Consider the following 15,714-nt stretch of genomic DNA (forward strand, 5'->3'; position numbering starts at 1 on the left):
ACACAGATTATGAGTGGTCTGGTATATCCCTTGTACAAGGAAAGGCTGAGAGACGTGGGAGTCTCCAGCCTGGAGAAAACTGAGAGATTATCTCATCACTGTTTATAAAAATATCTGAAGTGTGGGAATCAAATGGATGGAGCCAAACTCTTTTCAGTGGTGTGCAGCAACAGAACAAGGTGCACAAGCTGGAACACAGGAAGTGCCAAAATAATGCAAGGAAGAATTTCTTTTCTGCAAGAGTGACAGAGCACTGGAACAGGCTGCTCAGAGAGGTTCTGGAGTCTCCTACTCTGGAGCTATTCAAGACCCATCTGGATGCATTCCTGTAGGGAACTTCCCTGTATGAGAGGAGACTTACACCTCTCATACAGAGTGTTCAACTGCTTTACATGAGGTGGGGAGCACAGCCTGTGCTAGCCTTCCTTCAGAGAATTATCCACTGCCATCTTGCTGTCTTCTGAGTTTATGAAGAACTTCGTAGCTTTGGAAGTTAGTCTAGGTTTATTTTCTAGCACATGTGGTACCTATATTAGGAAGTGCTGCATTGCATCAACGATAAGAAGTGCTGCTGGGTATGGGAAGATACATGGGGGAAGGCAGAGGATGAAAAGCACCTAGATGATGCAAAATTGTACATTTGAATACTCAGGTGTTACTTGAAACAGTGAATCTTGTGACTGATTCCTGACTCCTGTGTGTCATTCTGTTTACTATTTCCATAGGAGAACAGCATGCTTTTGCCACTAGTGTTCATGAAGTAAGTTCTGGCAGCAGGCTGTCGTTGTTTCACCGGAACCCAAACCACAGCGCCCCAAACAAACAACTCAACTGGAGCTGCGCGCTCCACCCACCCCTGCAGGCCCCACCGCTCGCCGCGCATGCGCAGTGCTCCATTCCAAGACTACAACTCCCAGAGGCGCCAGCGCGGGACGCGTGCTGTCCGTGTCGCGAGTGCCGATTGGTAGAGAAGGCCCGATGCGCGTGGAAGGCTGCTCGTGATTGGCAGAGGCGGCGGGCGGCGGGTCTGTCCGCTGTTTGAGTGTGGGAGGGTAACAAGCGGCGGTCTCCATGAGCGCTACGGGAGGCTCGGTGGGACGCTCCGCGCGCTCCAGAAGGTAATGTGGGAGCTGTTGTTTCTGCAAGCGTGTTGTTAAACGTGGGAAAGTTCCTACAGGAAGTATATTTTTGCTAATGATTATTAGTGTGCTAGAGCGGCGGGAATTAATGACTTTGATTCGTATGAAGTTTTCGTGGATGTTGTGCATCTGAGTTCTGACCTAAGCAGCCCTGCAGGTCCCTGTGTCACCTGTGAGCAGAGCTCTGGCTCTGGTTTGGGCTTCTGCAGTGAGTTCTTACTAAGGTGAATAGATCTCTTCTAAAAAGATCTTAACTTTAATTCTGCTACAGATCACGTTATTAAAGAGTATTTGTCAGCTCAATGTAAGTAACTCTTACCAAGGATTGAGTGGTGTGTGCAGCTCTATGTATGCAAACGTGATACTTGTTGCAGCAGTTGAATGTCTGAATGCAGTAAATGCTGCTTAAAGCTAAATATGTGATTACACGTATGTATCCTTGATTAAATTTATGTAATAAATTTAAGAAATCATAGCTTTCCATTTCATTGTCAAGGGTGGACAAACTATGGGTATTACTCACAGTTAACACCAGAAAAAAAAACCCCATGTGGACTCCTCATCCTACATCCAAAGTTAGGATGGCTTGGGCATCAACTAACCTGAAATTGTCATCTTTACTGAAAAGTCAATGAAATCAAAAATGCTTCAGATAGTGTTTTTCTCTCCATATACCAGATAGAGACTATGAAAGGTTGTCTGTTTATCTTGTAGTGGTTGCTACCTGTAATTGCAAAACAAAAGACTTTGTTCTCCTTGATCTCTCCTCCTTTACTTACCACCTTCTCTTTCTTTTAAATTCACCTAAATGAGCCACAAGACTTCCCTTCCTTGACAATTTGTCCTTCTCCCTTTTCCATAAGCTTCCTCCATCTCCTGTGCCCGAAGTCTGCCCACTGTTCTTTAATAAATGATGCTTTTGGTTCTCTTAAGTACTGGTTTTTTTTTTTTCTGATGATTCTTGGAGTGCAGGCAAGCTAACATGTTTAAATTTTAGTAAGTTAAAAGCAAAAATCTCCTATTTTGCTTAAAAAATGAATTGTAGTCTGAAGTTTGCATGCTATTAGAAAAGGTATGGTTACTGTTGAGCACCTGGAGAAAGGACCCAGTGAGCCCTGGGAGCACAGGTGGAGGCAATTCACCTGTGTGACCAGAAGGGGTGGAGCCTGGCTGCGCCTCTCCTAGACCTCATTTAACAGCTGACTGTTACTGAGGAAGGATCTCTGATTAGAGTTCCTTCCCTTGTGGAGTTTTCCTTGTGAGCCTAGATCTTTGGAGACGAGCACGTTTTCCTTTATAACACCATTCCATTCACACTAGTCCTTTTGCTACTGCACTCCTGTATTGCCCTTCCACTGCATTGACCTTTCTGATTGTAACAGAAAATATTTATGCCTAGGCTGGCAACCCCCCACAGCTCATCCAGGTACTCTAGTTCTCAGCCTCAGAGTCAGGGGGACTCTACTCCTCTCCCTTCAATCAATGAACGCCTGGCCTTCCTCCGCCCTTCCCGGGAGCTGCTGGAATACTACCGCAAGAAGATTGCTGACTTTGATGAAGAGCATGAGGATTTGGTAAAAAGGCTGGAGAGATACAAAGAAACATACGATGAGCAGGTTAGGAGAAGAGCTTTATTTGATTAAAAAAAATAAATAAATCAGAAACTTGAAAATCTTTTCATCTGAGGAGAAGGGGCTTCCTCTTCTCTCATTCCTATTAAGGCATCTGTCTGTCGTTTTGTTTAACCCTCTGGGAATAGAATGGTCACTTCTGAGGGGACTATGGTGCCTCCCCAAGTACTGGTGATGTCTGAAATGGCCTGAAAGCCCTCAGACATCCCAACTAATTTAATATATAGGAAAAGAGAGGATGGGTTCTAAAATAGTGCCATCTGTCCAATGGGAATAGTCTTCTGAAGGGATTGCTAGTTTTCTGCTCTAGGCAGAAAATCATTAATGAAACTTTGTAACTGAACACTTTTTTCACTACTAAGTTATATAAAGCTTTTAATGCTTATCCTTCTGTAACTTCTTTAAAAGAAGTTTATTACACAGTCTTTGCTAAGATTTTTGCTAAGTTTTTCTGCTCATTGGTGCAAAAATGCAACCACTGGAAATGGGAGACCCTAACATAAGCCTTTTCACTGGCGTTGTAAGCTCCCTATTGAAACCTACTTACTAATTTCTCAGTACTACCTTCATCTGGTCAATTGTTGTAAGAGGAAAACACAATTCACTCAAACTGACAGTTTAACACACCACTTACAGACACAGGGTCTGGCCTATGTGGTGTGTTGTTTCTAATGTTGCCCAGTGCTCACTGAAAGTACCTCATTCTCTTAACCTAGCACAAACTGCAATGGGAAGTACGTCAGCGAGAAGAGGAGATTGCGGAGTTGCAAAAGGCTTTGAGTGACATGCAAATCTACCTGTTCCAGGAGAGGGAACATGTGCTCCGTCTTTACTCTGAGAACGACCGACTGAAAATCAGGTGCTATCTGGATATTGGGCTGGGGCACTGGCAGTAGAAACTGCAAGGATCCCATGAATCCTTCTAGTTCTCATCCAGATCTGGAGTATTCAGAGAAGCAGCAAAGCGACACTTCCCACAGTGGGAGTTTTCTGTTAAAGCTTTAAGAATTGAAGTAAAAAAAGAAAAAAAAAAAAAAAAAAAAAATCTGTGTTGGTATGCTTTGGCATCTCTTTGGAGCATGACAGAAATCTGACACAATCCTCAATCTAGTTTACTTTAAGAAAAAAAAAATGGGTAATACAATCCACTGAAGTATCTGCAAGGTTTTTATATACAGTTCATAACTGTAGAATGCAAATTCTTTACTACCATGAGTTATCAGGCTTGTATTTGAAAAGAAGAGCGCTCCTCAGTGCTGACAGAATTGGTGTTTTTTTTATTGTGCAACATCAGAGGTGTCTCAGGGAGCTTGTTAAAGTATTCTCAAGAACTTGACAGTTTGGAAATCTTGGAGATTTTGATGAGTAAGGTGGAAATATAGCGTGTCACAATGTATTGATCCATTTCTTTACATTGCAGGGAATTGGAGGATAGGAAAAAAATTCAACATCTCCTGGCTTTAGTGGGAACAGACGTAGGAGAAGTTACATATTTTCACAAGGAGCCACCACATAAGGCAAGTTCAATTTTTCTGTGGAGCTATTTTGCATTGTTACAAGAAGATGTGTACCTCAAAGGCTGACCACAGACCAAATCTATCCCCCGAGTCAAAAGATGCTAAATAAGCCCAAAAGAGGGAGGAATTTGTAGCTCTATAGCAGCATCAGGCTTTAGTATAGCTACTGACGGATAAGTAGGAACAAACACACCGGAGCTAGGTCCTGTTAGCATTCAGCCCCTTCTACCTTCAAATTATACCTCAAGATTAACCCCCTAAATGTCAGCTAGGAGTCTGAATCCATCTGGCAAGTGGTTATTGAGAAGCTGGAGAGAAGAGCACAAAGGCAGAAGGAAGTACAGAAAGTCAGTACATGTGATGCTCCAAGATATTTGATCTTCAGAACAGCACAGGTAGCATTTGGGACCTCCATGAAGGGTGCAGAAGTGTTAAGGTTGCTCTTGTGGTTTCCTGGGCAGGGGATTACGGAAGAACCTCCCTCTCTAGGCAATGTTGTATTGCATGTTACAGAAATAATGTCAAACTAATTATGTGGCAATGCATATGAAAAGCAGCGTAGCGGAACATACTTGCACTTTCTTGCCATACATGGCATGATTCAGATATACAGAGGATGATGGAATGTTAGGATTTCTCTTTGGGTAAGGTGAGGGGAATAAGGCTGGATCCCTGCATTCTTTGTGATTGCTCTGCATTGTTAAAGCAGTGGAAAAATCTTGCAGTGGCTTTAAAATTCCAAAATATGGATATCTCTAAAATTAGGCCTATTATATACATAGGTTGCTCTGAAAGTAATGCCTCCTATTTATTTCCATGGAAACTACAGCAGGTACAAAGAGTACAATAACACTCTTTGATGGAGCAGATTCTCAGCTACAAAACACTATTTTCAGCACAGTCACCACCGTTAGCTTTGCATTTTTACCAGTGATGAACAAAAGCCTGCATGTTGAACTTGGAAAAATCTGCACCAGTGAAGGTGACCCACTGTTTCACAGCTGCTACGACAGCATTGTTGCTAGGAAGGTGTTGCCCACACAGTCCATCCTTCATCTGCCTGAGAGATAAAAGTCAGAAGGTGCCATATTCCAACTATACAGTTGGTGCAGCAGGACAGTCCAGCCAAGATTGGCCATGTGATTCATGATCTTCAAACTGGTTTGGGGCCTGGCATTATTGTGTTTTAAGAGAAAGATTGTCTTCTCTGGCCTGACTCTGGAATTTCAAGCCTTCAACTTAGTGTTGTCTTGTAGGCATCAGAGTTGATGATTAAGGAAAGCCAGAAAGATCATCCTGTCCCAAAAGACACTGCAATCACTTTACCTGTTGAACTTTTTCTTTGATGGGGAATTCATGTTGCCGCTCTATGGATTGTCATTTTGACTCTAGCTCATAGTGGTGACTGTATGTCTTGTCACCAATAATGATGTCTTGTCACCTTCAGCCTCATTGGTTCAATAGGTCCAGACAAACTTGTGTGTCATGTTCTGTCTGTTCCCATGTGAGCATTCATGGGACCCTCCTGGCACAAACTTAGTGATTTTTCTGATCTTGCCAGCATCATCTCCAGTGCTTTGAAGCCAATATTCAGTTCCAACACAGTTATCTGGTTATCCAGTTAGCGTGGATGAGCTGATTGAAACACTTCATTCCATGGTGTGACAGCCACATGTAGCTGTCTGGAACATGACTTGTCTTTCATGGTGCTGTCACCAGTATTGTAACACCACCTACTGCCTCATTATGCTCACATCGACTGTTTGATCTCCCTTAACATTCAACAGACACTGATGAATGTCACCGTGTGCCATTTTCTCCACGTGGAGAAATTGAGTGACACACCTTTGCTTCACACGTACTTCTGTGTCAGACACCATTTTGCCAGGCTGTCCCTCTACTTCCATCTGTACAGCAACAAAATGTAACAGAATGTTGGGGGAAGGTTCAACCTCGACTGCCGCATTGCCAACATCTGCTTCTGATGTTGTGAACCAGCATATTAAAATAGAGGGCATTACTGTGGGAGCAGCCCTCATAATATCTGTGTTGAGGTAAACACTGGGGTTATAACCTGTCCCCTTTTGCCCTCCTATTTTTAAGTGGCCTTCTGTTCAACAGATGGTTTGCATTAATAGCTGTATGGGCTTTTATCCCAGGCTTGTTTAATAGCTTGAGTGAATGTGCTGATAAACGATTCTTCGTGTTTCTTTGGGCTGCTAAGAGGAGTATGAGCAAAGAAAATAACATAATTGTCATTATCACCTTCTTTATTCTCGTCTGCCTCCAAAATGTTCTTTTTCCTTCTGAAGATGCTGATTTTCATCCTAGTGAGCCAGCAAAAGCAGGATTACTTTCCAGTTGATTTGGAAAAAATAGAGGCTGAAATGGCAAAATTCTGCTGTTACAAAGGCAACTTCTTTTTACCACAGGCATTACACTTGTGAATGTCTTCCTTTTCTTGTGGTAGAGGTGAGGTATTGCTGTTGTCTTAGATATCTCAGTTCTCTCTTTAAGATTTATTCTTAGTCATGGCAAGTCAAGATGTTGAGCTATCTAATCTTGTTTCTATAGGTCACTGTTCTACAAAGGCCAGCTAGCTCCAGAGACTCACATGAAGGAAATGACAATTCTAGAACAGGTACCGTACCAAGATGACCTAACAGCAGCTCAGCAATTGATACTTGTTTCTCTGTGGTTTGTCCAATGTACAGAAATAATGACTTACTGTGAATACTTTGTTGTGCTTACATTAAATTTCCTAAATGTATCCATATGTGCATCCTTATGCATATTCTACTCTAAGCTTCACTTCAGAATCCTTTAAGATAAACTGAGCTGGCTCTCATGCTCATGATCTGGTCAGCTAAGGAAGAAGCTGGTATGACTGTGGAATGTCTGTTCAGGAACTGTGCAGGTAGCGACTGAGTAGCCCCCCATGTCCATTCCATGATGTGGTGCTCTGCTTGTACTTAATGTAGGTGGTAGTTTGGATCTGTGTCTACTTGCAGATTTTTCTATTTGGAAAGGACTGCCATTTTCAGATTGACTGAAATGAGCTAACAAGCTCAAAACTTGTTCAAGATTTGACAAACGTGCAGCTGTTTTTTATGCTTATTCATCATTTATTTAAGAGAATATGTTTGCTTTCTGTATATGTCAAGAAAATCAGTATGTTGCCTAAATATTTAAGTTTAATAGTATGGGGCAAAGAAATACAATCACTACAAGCTCTGGAATGGTTTTCTATCCAGTTATCTCTCCTGTAAGTCCTTAAAACTGTAGCAGTTGCATGCTTTTTCCTGTTCTTGGAAGCCATCTAGCACATACAGTATCTTGTGTTTGGAAAGGTGCTGCAGGTACGTTGGAGACAACTTTTCTACTTCTTGATTTCTGCAAACAGGCACCAAGAGGAGCACTTCAAAACAAGCAGGAAAAGGAGACATACATGAAAGTCCGGAGAGATATCAGAGGGACAACCAAACACTTCTACTTCAGGTAAAACTATTTGCTAAGTGAAGGACTTATTTTCTGCCTATTCAGGAAATTGATGGATAAATATGCTGTCTGCCTACATAAGATATACGTGCACCAATTTTATTAGTGCCTTCTTCTTACTACTGATTCCCCCTTTCTATCAGTTTGCCTGTTCCTTTGGGATGAATAGCTTAGATTTAAGAACTTGGGTCTGACTCTGGCACCTTTACATAAGCAGATGTTCCAGTAGAGCCTACTTGTATGTAGTGCCTTTAAATACAGAATTTGTAATCAAAGTTTTTTTTCAAATAGTACGTAAAATTTTTTTCAATTACTTGTTCCAGTTTGTCTCCCTGACCACGTGCACTATTTGCATCTCTATTCTTCACTCATTTTGTTTACATTTAATATTTCATTGAGCGACTTCTTTTTTTTCAAGATGTGTAGACTGGTTGCCTTTCTAGAATTTGGGTTAATGATTACCATTTCATTGGAAGCTGATAGCGTAGAGGCAGAAGTCTGTTTACATATTCCAAAGGATTTGTCACATCCTGTGTGCAGTTTAAATCTTTCTGGTGTCTTTTATCTATTGCTGCTGTGTATCATTTCCCCGTCTTGCTTATTTGTATGATTTTTTTTCTTAAAATGTTTTAGTTATTCAAAATAGCTAGCATTAAAACAAAAACTAAAAATGAAAAATTAAAACTCTAAAGGTTATTATCAGGTAGAGTCTCTGATTTGAATTCTGGAATTTTAAAGACACTTGCAAAGTCAGGAGCTCCACCTGTTGTGAAATCTTCCTCAGTAATATCTTTGCCTGCCTATTTAGGTGGAGGCCCTGCAAGCTCAGATAGAAGAACAGACACGATTATCTAAGGAACAGCTTCAGGCATTACTAGAGGACAGGCGGATTCACATGGAAGAAGCCCAGGTCCAGCATCAGAGAGACCAGGAGAAGATTAAAACTTTAACAGATAAGTGAGTGTGAGAGAATGGCTATGATGTAATATAGTCATGAGATGAGAAGAGAGGAAACAACAAAACTGTGTTGGCTTTCAATATGTTGCTTGCTGAAGCAAGCAGAAAAGCACTTTGTGCAGCTATTGGCCTTGGCAGTATGTGGAAGTAGATGGAGTAGTCAACATACCAGAAAAACTGTTTTGTATAGTATATCTTTCATGAGATGAGAAGAGCTAAGTATGCTGGGGAAAATGCTTGTATTTTTGTTGTCTGCTTTCTTCTGACTTGCAACGAAGACTGGGGCAATTAGGGTACGAACTAGGCAGGAAATGAACTAAATCCTCGTGGATCTCTTTTTATAGACTCAACAAAACTCAAAATCTCTTGTATGAGAGTACTCGTGACTTTCTGCAGCTGAAGTCTGATGTTCGAGACAGTGAGAAAGCGTGGATGGTAGAGAAGGAAAATCTGTTGAGGAGGATTGACAAAGACTCAGATCAGCTTATCAGCAGGGAGGCAGGAGAGAAGAAGCAGAGAGATACCAAGAAGGTGCTTCAAGCAGATCGTGAAGCTGGGAAGCCCCACAGTAGAGAAGTAAAGGTAATTGTATTTTTTTGCCCAGGGAGGCTCTCCAGCAGTCTTTCCAAAATTGCAAGACTGGTTCTTGCCAAGTTAGGCAGTAAGTAGTTGTTTCAAAGCTCTACTGGCTTGCTCTAAGTTGCATTGTTGTTGACACTAATGTGTTTAAAAATACTGAATCTGGAGTACTGCATCCAGTTTTGGGCTCCCCAGTACAAAAAAGACAAGGATCTCTTGGAAAGGGTCCAGCGGAGGGCCACAAAGATGGTAAAGGGCCTGGAGCATCTCTCCTATGAAGAAAGGCTGAGTGAACTGGGTCTGTTCAGCCTTGAGAAAAGGAAACTGAGAGGGGACCTGATCCAGGTCTATAAATATCTAAGGTGTGGGGGGAAGAATGGCGAGGCCGGACTTTCAGTGGTGAGTGGAGACAGAAGTGAACAGAGTGTTGTCAGAAGTGAGTAGTCCTTTCAATTGGTGTACCTTAGCTCTTTTATAGTAGTCTGGATTTTCCTTCCCCTTCTAATACACTTCCAGTGCACAGTTGAGAGATCTGTAGGCAAAGTGGGCAAAGAGGCAGTAAGAATGTAGAAAATAGACAGACAGTAAGGAATTGTTTTCATCTATGCTGAATGCAGATTCTTCTGAAATGCAGTACTGAGCAAGTAGCTGTGAAAAGGAGAGCTGCAGACTATGATAGAATATTATGTTTAAGGGAAAGAGGAGAGAGTTCTTTGAGCTGTCGTGCAAAACTGATAACCTCATTAAAAGGTGTTGGTAATGGAAGTGGCATTATAATACTGTGGAAGGAGTCCTAACCTTGTTACTTCCATAGCTTTGCTTTCAGTTATTTGCCTGTCAGTCTATCTACATGTAGCACTTGTTTTTCTAGAGCAGGAGAAACATTGTGAGCGCTGGCTTTGGAGTTGTTTCTGTTCCTTCTGTGTCTTAGACGCTGCAAGAAGAACTAACGCAGGAGCAGCGGCTGTCAAACATGTACAGAGAACAGTGTATCACCCTGGAAAGTGAGCTGGCTAGGATTTGTGAAGAGAGAGATGTTGGCAGAGAACTCTTTAAGGTAATTAGTCTGTAGCCATCGACTAGCAGCGCGATGATCTTACCGTCTCTGTTGTGTTACTCCATCAAGTTTTCATCTCGATAGGAACGCTCAGAAAAGATGGGGAAGCGTTTGAAGCTGGTGACTCAGCGATACGAGGCCTTGGAAAGACGTCGTAATATGGAAGTGGAAGGCTTTAAGAATGACATTAAACAGCTCCGGCAGAAACTGAAAGATGTAGAGAAGCAGCTTTTCAAGGTAATAGCTCATTGCTAATTGCTATGGGCTTAACCAATCAAGGTGTAGCCTCAGTATTTGAATTAAGATTTCCCTAGAGTTAAAATAAATGTATTTTCTAAATGGTTGTTCAAATATTAATATTTGATAAAGCTTGTCCTGTTCTGTATATTATTAAGCAAAAAAGATTTGTCATCATTAATCAGTTGAGCATCAAGTTTGTCCAGGAACAGTCCTGTTCATGCATTAGCTATGAAGGTTCTCATAGAATCATTGAATGGCTTGGGTTGAAAAGGACCACAACGATCACCTATTTTCAACCCCCTGCTATGTGCAGGGTCACCAACCACCAGACCAGGCTGCCCAGAGCCACATCCAGCCTGGCCTTGAATGCCTCCAGGGATGGGGCATCCACAGCCTCCTCGGGCAACCTTCCAGTGTGTCACCACCCTCTGTGTGAAAAACTGCCTCCTAATATCTAACGTAAACCTCTTCTGTGTCAGTTTAAATCTCCCCTTGTCCTATCACTATCCACCCTCATAAACTGTCATTCCCCCTCCTATTTAAACATTCCCTTCAAGCACTGGAAGGCCATAATGAAGTCTCCCCGGAGCCTTCTCTTCTCCTTCCACAATCTTGTAATGCCTTATTATGCCTTATTACACCTTTGGCTCATTCAGTGGACTCAAAATTGGAAGGCAGTAAAGTGGACTGATGCAAAAGAATGTTCTGCAAAGAATATGCTGTTTTGTTGTGGTTTTTTTTTTCTGGATGCAGTAGGGTTTGGTTTTGTTCCAAATAGAATATTGATGGAATATTGATGTAAGTATTGTGAATATTGTTTATTTTGTAAATATATCATTTGCAGCAGAAGCAATGACTGGAAGTTGAGGTTGTGTAACTTGGAAATAAGATGAGATGCATTTTCTAGATGTGCAGACGAACATCTGTACAGCTTAGAAAGGAAGCCACAGACTTGATGTTGTCTGGAGTTTGAGTTATGATATCTAAGATATGATTCAGAGAATTGAGGCTTGGACTTTTTTTTTTTTAACTGTGGGTTTACTTTTTTTCTTTTTAAGAGCTAAACTTCCCACATATGTGCATGTGGGAGACAGGAATTGCCTATGATATCTTTACTACAGACCTGTGTATTTTGTTACTGTGGGTATGCTTAGTTGTGTTCATAATCTCTTCACACTTCCAACCACAAGAGGGCAGCGGAATAAAATACTTGTTAGAAATCTTCCCTGATCTTTAAATCCTTCTTATCACTTGAGGTCAAAGTGGCTATAGATGACTGAATGACCTAACCTGTGTATTAAAATCTTTGACAAAGAACTACGTGGTGGCAATGAGACACCCTAAAATGTCAAGAGGAAAGAGGGCTTTACGATCAGTTTTCAAGTCTGTGCTGTTGCGATGTTGAATGTGACTGGGCTGGCATGCTATTCAGTTCCAGGGTGACAGGAAATGTCAACCCTTTCTAGTTTGCCGTCAGGAACTACGATAATCCAACAGCCTCAGTTCAGCTCAATATCAGCTATATGCCTTGACCTGAGCTTAGGAGTTGTTCTTGAGCTGCCCTTGAGTTGTATGCAGTTCAGAAGGCAGCAAGCTGGCCACAGCAGTTAGATCATTTCTAGTTCTAATAGCAGAAGGTGACAAAATGTCTTCATAAGAGGGGAAAAACACACTGCTGTATAAACATCAATAAGTAAATGTTTTAACTCTCCTCATTTTATTCTCTAAATAATGCAGGCAGTAAAAAGTAACCCAACGAGTTACAGTAAACTTGATAATATTCTGTTGAGATTTCTTCCTTACCAGTACTGTAGCATCCTAATGAATGAAAGGCTTTGCTACTTTGGCTCTGAAATAACTTTCTGTTGGTGACATGCATTAGCCTACTGACATTAGCTGAAGAGCATCTTCTTTGCTAGCAACAAAAGGTCTCCTTTGGAATGATCTTTCTCATATACTCATAGTATACTTTCAATTGTACTCTGTGCAATTAATTTGTTTTTCTTTTCTTCTTAGGTGACTCTGAATATTGGACCAGACCAGGATCTTGCAATTCTACATGAGGTTCGTCAAGGAAACAGACTAACTCGTAAAATTCAAGAAGAATTAAAATACTTAAAAGCAAAAATCTATGGCTTAGAGAATGAACTGCGAGTCTGCTGAAACTGAGGTTTTAGTTGGCATCAAAGTTTTTGGAATGGGACATTGCCTGTTTACTGGCATCCAGTAATAGAAGGCTTGAAGAAATCTGCAGTTAGGAACATCATAACATCCATCAGTGATATACAAGCCATTCCTAACATGCCAAACTAGATTGCTGTGTCTGTTGATAGGCACCTGATGAGTCTGCTATAGAAAGTATCAGAAGACTGATACATCAGGAACATTCTTATGCCTTTTATTACTTTCATATTTGTGGTGTAGGGAGTGGTGTATACTGATCTTAAACTTCATTTGGAGCATTTCAGAAAGCAGGAATAAATTAATGGCCATTAAAAGATCTAGTTCAAGATCTGAATTGCTTGGCTCACCTTTTCCTATGTGAGAAAGAGCTTTTAAAGTGTGTTCAGTGATGACTGTTTTAGTACCTAGGCAATTCAGGATGTAACTGGAAATTTTCTTTGAAAAAGACCTTGCACAGATCTTTTGTACTAATTTTGTATTAAGATGTATTATATCCAACTCTGCTTTTTACAATACGACTACTTTTAAATAGCTTCCCTTTGATTATTTCTAACCCAGCTGGGACAAACCTGACTGATTTTAATATGGCGAAAAAAGATAACATTTTATGGCACTTATCTGCAAGAATGAGCAATGTCTACTCTTGTTTTGAATAGCTGGGGGAAGTGAGATACCACACTATCAAGAATCATCTTCCCATCTCCTTTTTTTCTAGCCTCTTGACTCCTGCAGGAAGCTCATTTAGAAAAAAAAACAGGGCACATACTATCTTCCTTAGTCACTATTATCGGCCTCTGTAGCTTTAAACTATACTATGGTTATGTACCAAGTCACGATCACTTTTCACTCATGATGGTTTTGTTTCACAGTTGTAACTGAAATTGGGGTTGAAGAGCAGCTGCCTAGTTGCTACGTGATGTATATAGCTATATAATGATTATCTCCATAGCAGGCATAAGGTTATTGCAGTTGTAGAAAACAGATGAAATAATGAGGGATGCTACAGTGGGCTTCAGCCCAGTTTCTAATCACAAGGTATTTGTGCTTTCACTGCAGTGTCAGCAAATCTTGTCCACCTGGTAGACTGAGAGTATGCCTGTGCTAGAAAAGCAATTTCAGGGCTTAAGTTTCCTACTGTACCTTTTTCTACCTTAAATATGGCAGAAGCAGCGTATCATCTTTCTAAAGAATACACCTGAAGCATACCAGCTGTTTCTTATTTTAAAAAGTACTCCATGTGATAGCCCACAGCTTCTTTTGGATGTGGTAGTGGCAATGGAGATCCCCATTCAGTATTTGGGAGAGGTAGATACACAACAGAAGTTCTTGTGCTGTCAAAATTTGAAGAAATAGATACATTTTTTTAATACAGTACCAGCTAAAACAATACACTGGGGAAATTGCTTTGAAAAGTCAAGGCCTGCTTCAGTTTTGTACCCTGTCTTGGAAATTTTGCTGTCCCTTATGGTCCTACACTGTGGCTTTCATTGGGCACATGTATTCTTGAAGTCATATTCAGTCATATTGAAATCAGACAGACTTCACTGTGGGTAGATGTGTATCTGGGTGCTTAGCCACTACTAAAATAGGCTCTTTTAAAGTGTATTATCACTGACTAGTTTAGCTAAAAAATGGTGATCCTGTTCAGAAACTGATTCGTGGACAGCTTAGATGCCAATGCCATGTGGATAGCTGGGGGAAGTTAATAAACTTATGCTGTCCATAATTTAGTCTCATCCCTTAGCTGCTGAATACTATCTCAGATAAGTCTAGCTAATTAAAGGAAGCTTGTATGGGAGATAATATTCTACCAGTCTGAAAACAGAATACTGTATATTATATATATATATATATATATGTATATATTTTAAAGGTCCTGAAAGGCAACTTCTGAAAAAATGCTATATAATAAAGTATTAGCCACTTAGCAAGATCCATCTGCTTAAATTCAATTGACAGGAAGCCAGCAAAAAAGCCTCTTGAACCAGTATAGAGAAGTTTTCTGCTTCTTTTCAGCTTTTCCAAACTATAAGTTGCTGATTAAGTTAAATTTTCCTCACTTGAAAGCCATGCAGTGTATCTGGATAAAGACTGTAGGCTCGAATGTTCACATTTTTAGCATTAGGAAGAAGTATTGGGGAAAGAAGGATGTAAATGTTTAAGTTCCTGTCTTCCTTACTAATATTTCTTATTACTTGAAAGACTGAACAGAATAAACTGGCAACATTCGTAATATTTGCTGGTGCTTCTGGATCAATGTACATCTTGGACTTTATTCTTTGTCATTAGGTTATGAACCTTTCCTATTTGAGTTGGGTAGGGGAAGAAATTACAATAGTGCTGACCTGTGAGTTTGTTTTATTTGTAGGTTGAATGTTTGTCCAAGGGCAGGAAGTGCAGAGTATTGCATGTGCTTTTTCTGTGTGACATCATGTGATTATGTGAAATGTTGCTTTCATGTTGCCAAAACAAATGGGGACCTTCAGGCCAACAACTGCTTTAAAAAGTCAAGTACTTTCTACCACCTGCAACTGCCTTTTAAGACGTTTTTGGCATTTCCCAGAGGTTTCCTGAAAAAGGTTCTGAGCCCTGGGTTAGTCCATTTTCCATCATTTGCTCCAAAGGTGAGCTTTTTGGCCAGTTGATGTGAATGTGTGATCTGTATCATTTCAATACAACTAAGTGCCGTGTTATGTAGGTGCAAACAATTTGTAACCTACCTCTCAAGTGGCTGACTCTTGGAATATGGAGACAGTCCAAGGATTAAGGATTGGAACTGGACAAACAAGCTTATTGGGGACTGGGGTGCAAAAGTGTTGCACACAGGGGAAATGTGAGCGGAAGGTGAAAACAAGTTGTGTAGCATTACTTAGGAGTGCGTGTGTTTTAGAAAGGGTGTTGGGCAAGGCACA

At 40.8% G+C, this 15,714-nt stretch overlaps 1 protein-coding gene across 1 annotated transcript; it reads left to right on the plus strand.

Annotated features, from left to right (window-relative positions):
• Window positions 1-1,014: 1,014 nt before the first annotated feature.
• CCDC77 (coiled-coil domain containing 77) lies at window positions 1,015-15,035 on the plus strand. The gene is made up of 11 exons (XM_042890292.1): window positions 1,015-1,118; window positions 2,539-2,755; window positions 3,487-3,629; window positions 4,191-4,287; window positions 6,862-6,928; window positions 7,691-7,785; window positions 8,594-8,742; window positions 9,087-9,324; window positions 10,253-10,378; window positions 10,463-10,615; window positions 12,635-15,035. The coding sequence occupies exons 1-11, from the start codon at window positions 1,072-1,074 to the stop codon at window positions 12,779-12,781; spliced, it is 1,479 nt and encodes a 492-aa protein (XP_042746226.1). The 5' UTR covers window positions 1,015-1,071; the 3' UTR covers window positions 12,782-15,035.
• Window positions 15,036-15,714: the final 679 nt, after the last annotated feature.

The sequence above is a fragment of the Lagopus leucura genome, unplaced genomic scaffold, assembly GCF_019238085.1.
Source record: "Lagopus leucura isolate 7727_CA_CO unplaced genomic scaffold, USGS_WTPT01 Super-Scaffold_100159, whole genome shotgun sequence".
NCBI lineage: Eukaryota > Metazoa > Chordata > Aves > Galliformes > Phasianidae > Lagopus > Lagopus leucura.

Excerpts from the sequence above, each read along its gene's own strand:
- CCDC77 (XM_042890292.1), top strand. The coding sequence starts at position 1,072 with ATGAGCGCTACGGGAGGCTCGGTGGGACGCTCCGCGCGCTCCAGAAG. Across the intron at positions 1,119-2,538 it reads CGCTCCGCGCGCTCCAGAAG|GCTGGCAACCCCCCACAGCT; the intron begins GTAATGTGGGAG and ends ATTTATGCCTAG. Across the intron at positions 10,616-12,634 it reads TAGAGAAGCAGCTTTTCAAG|GTGACTCTGAATATTGGACC; the intron begins GTAATAGCTCAT and ends TTTTCTTCTTAG.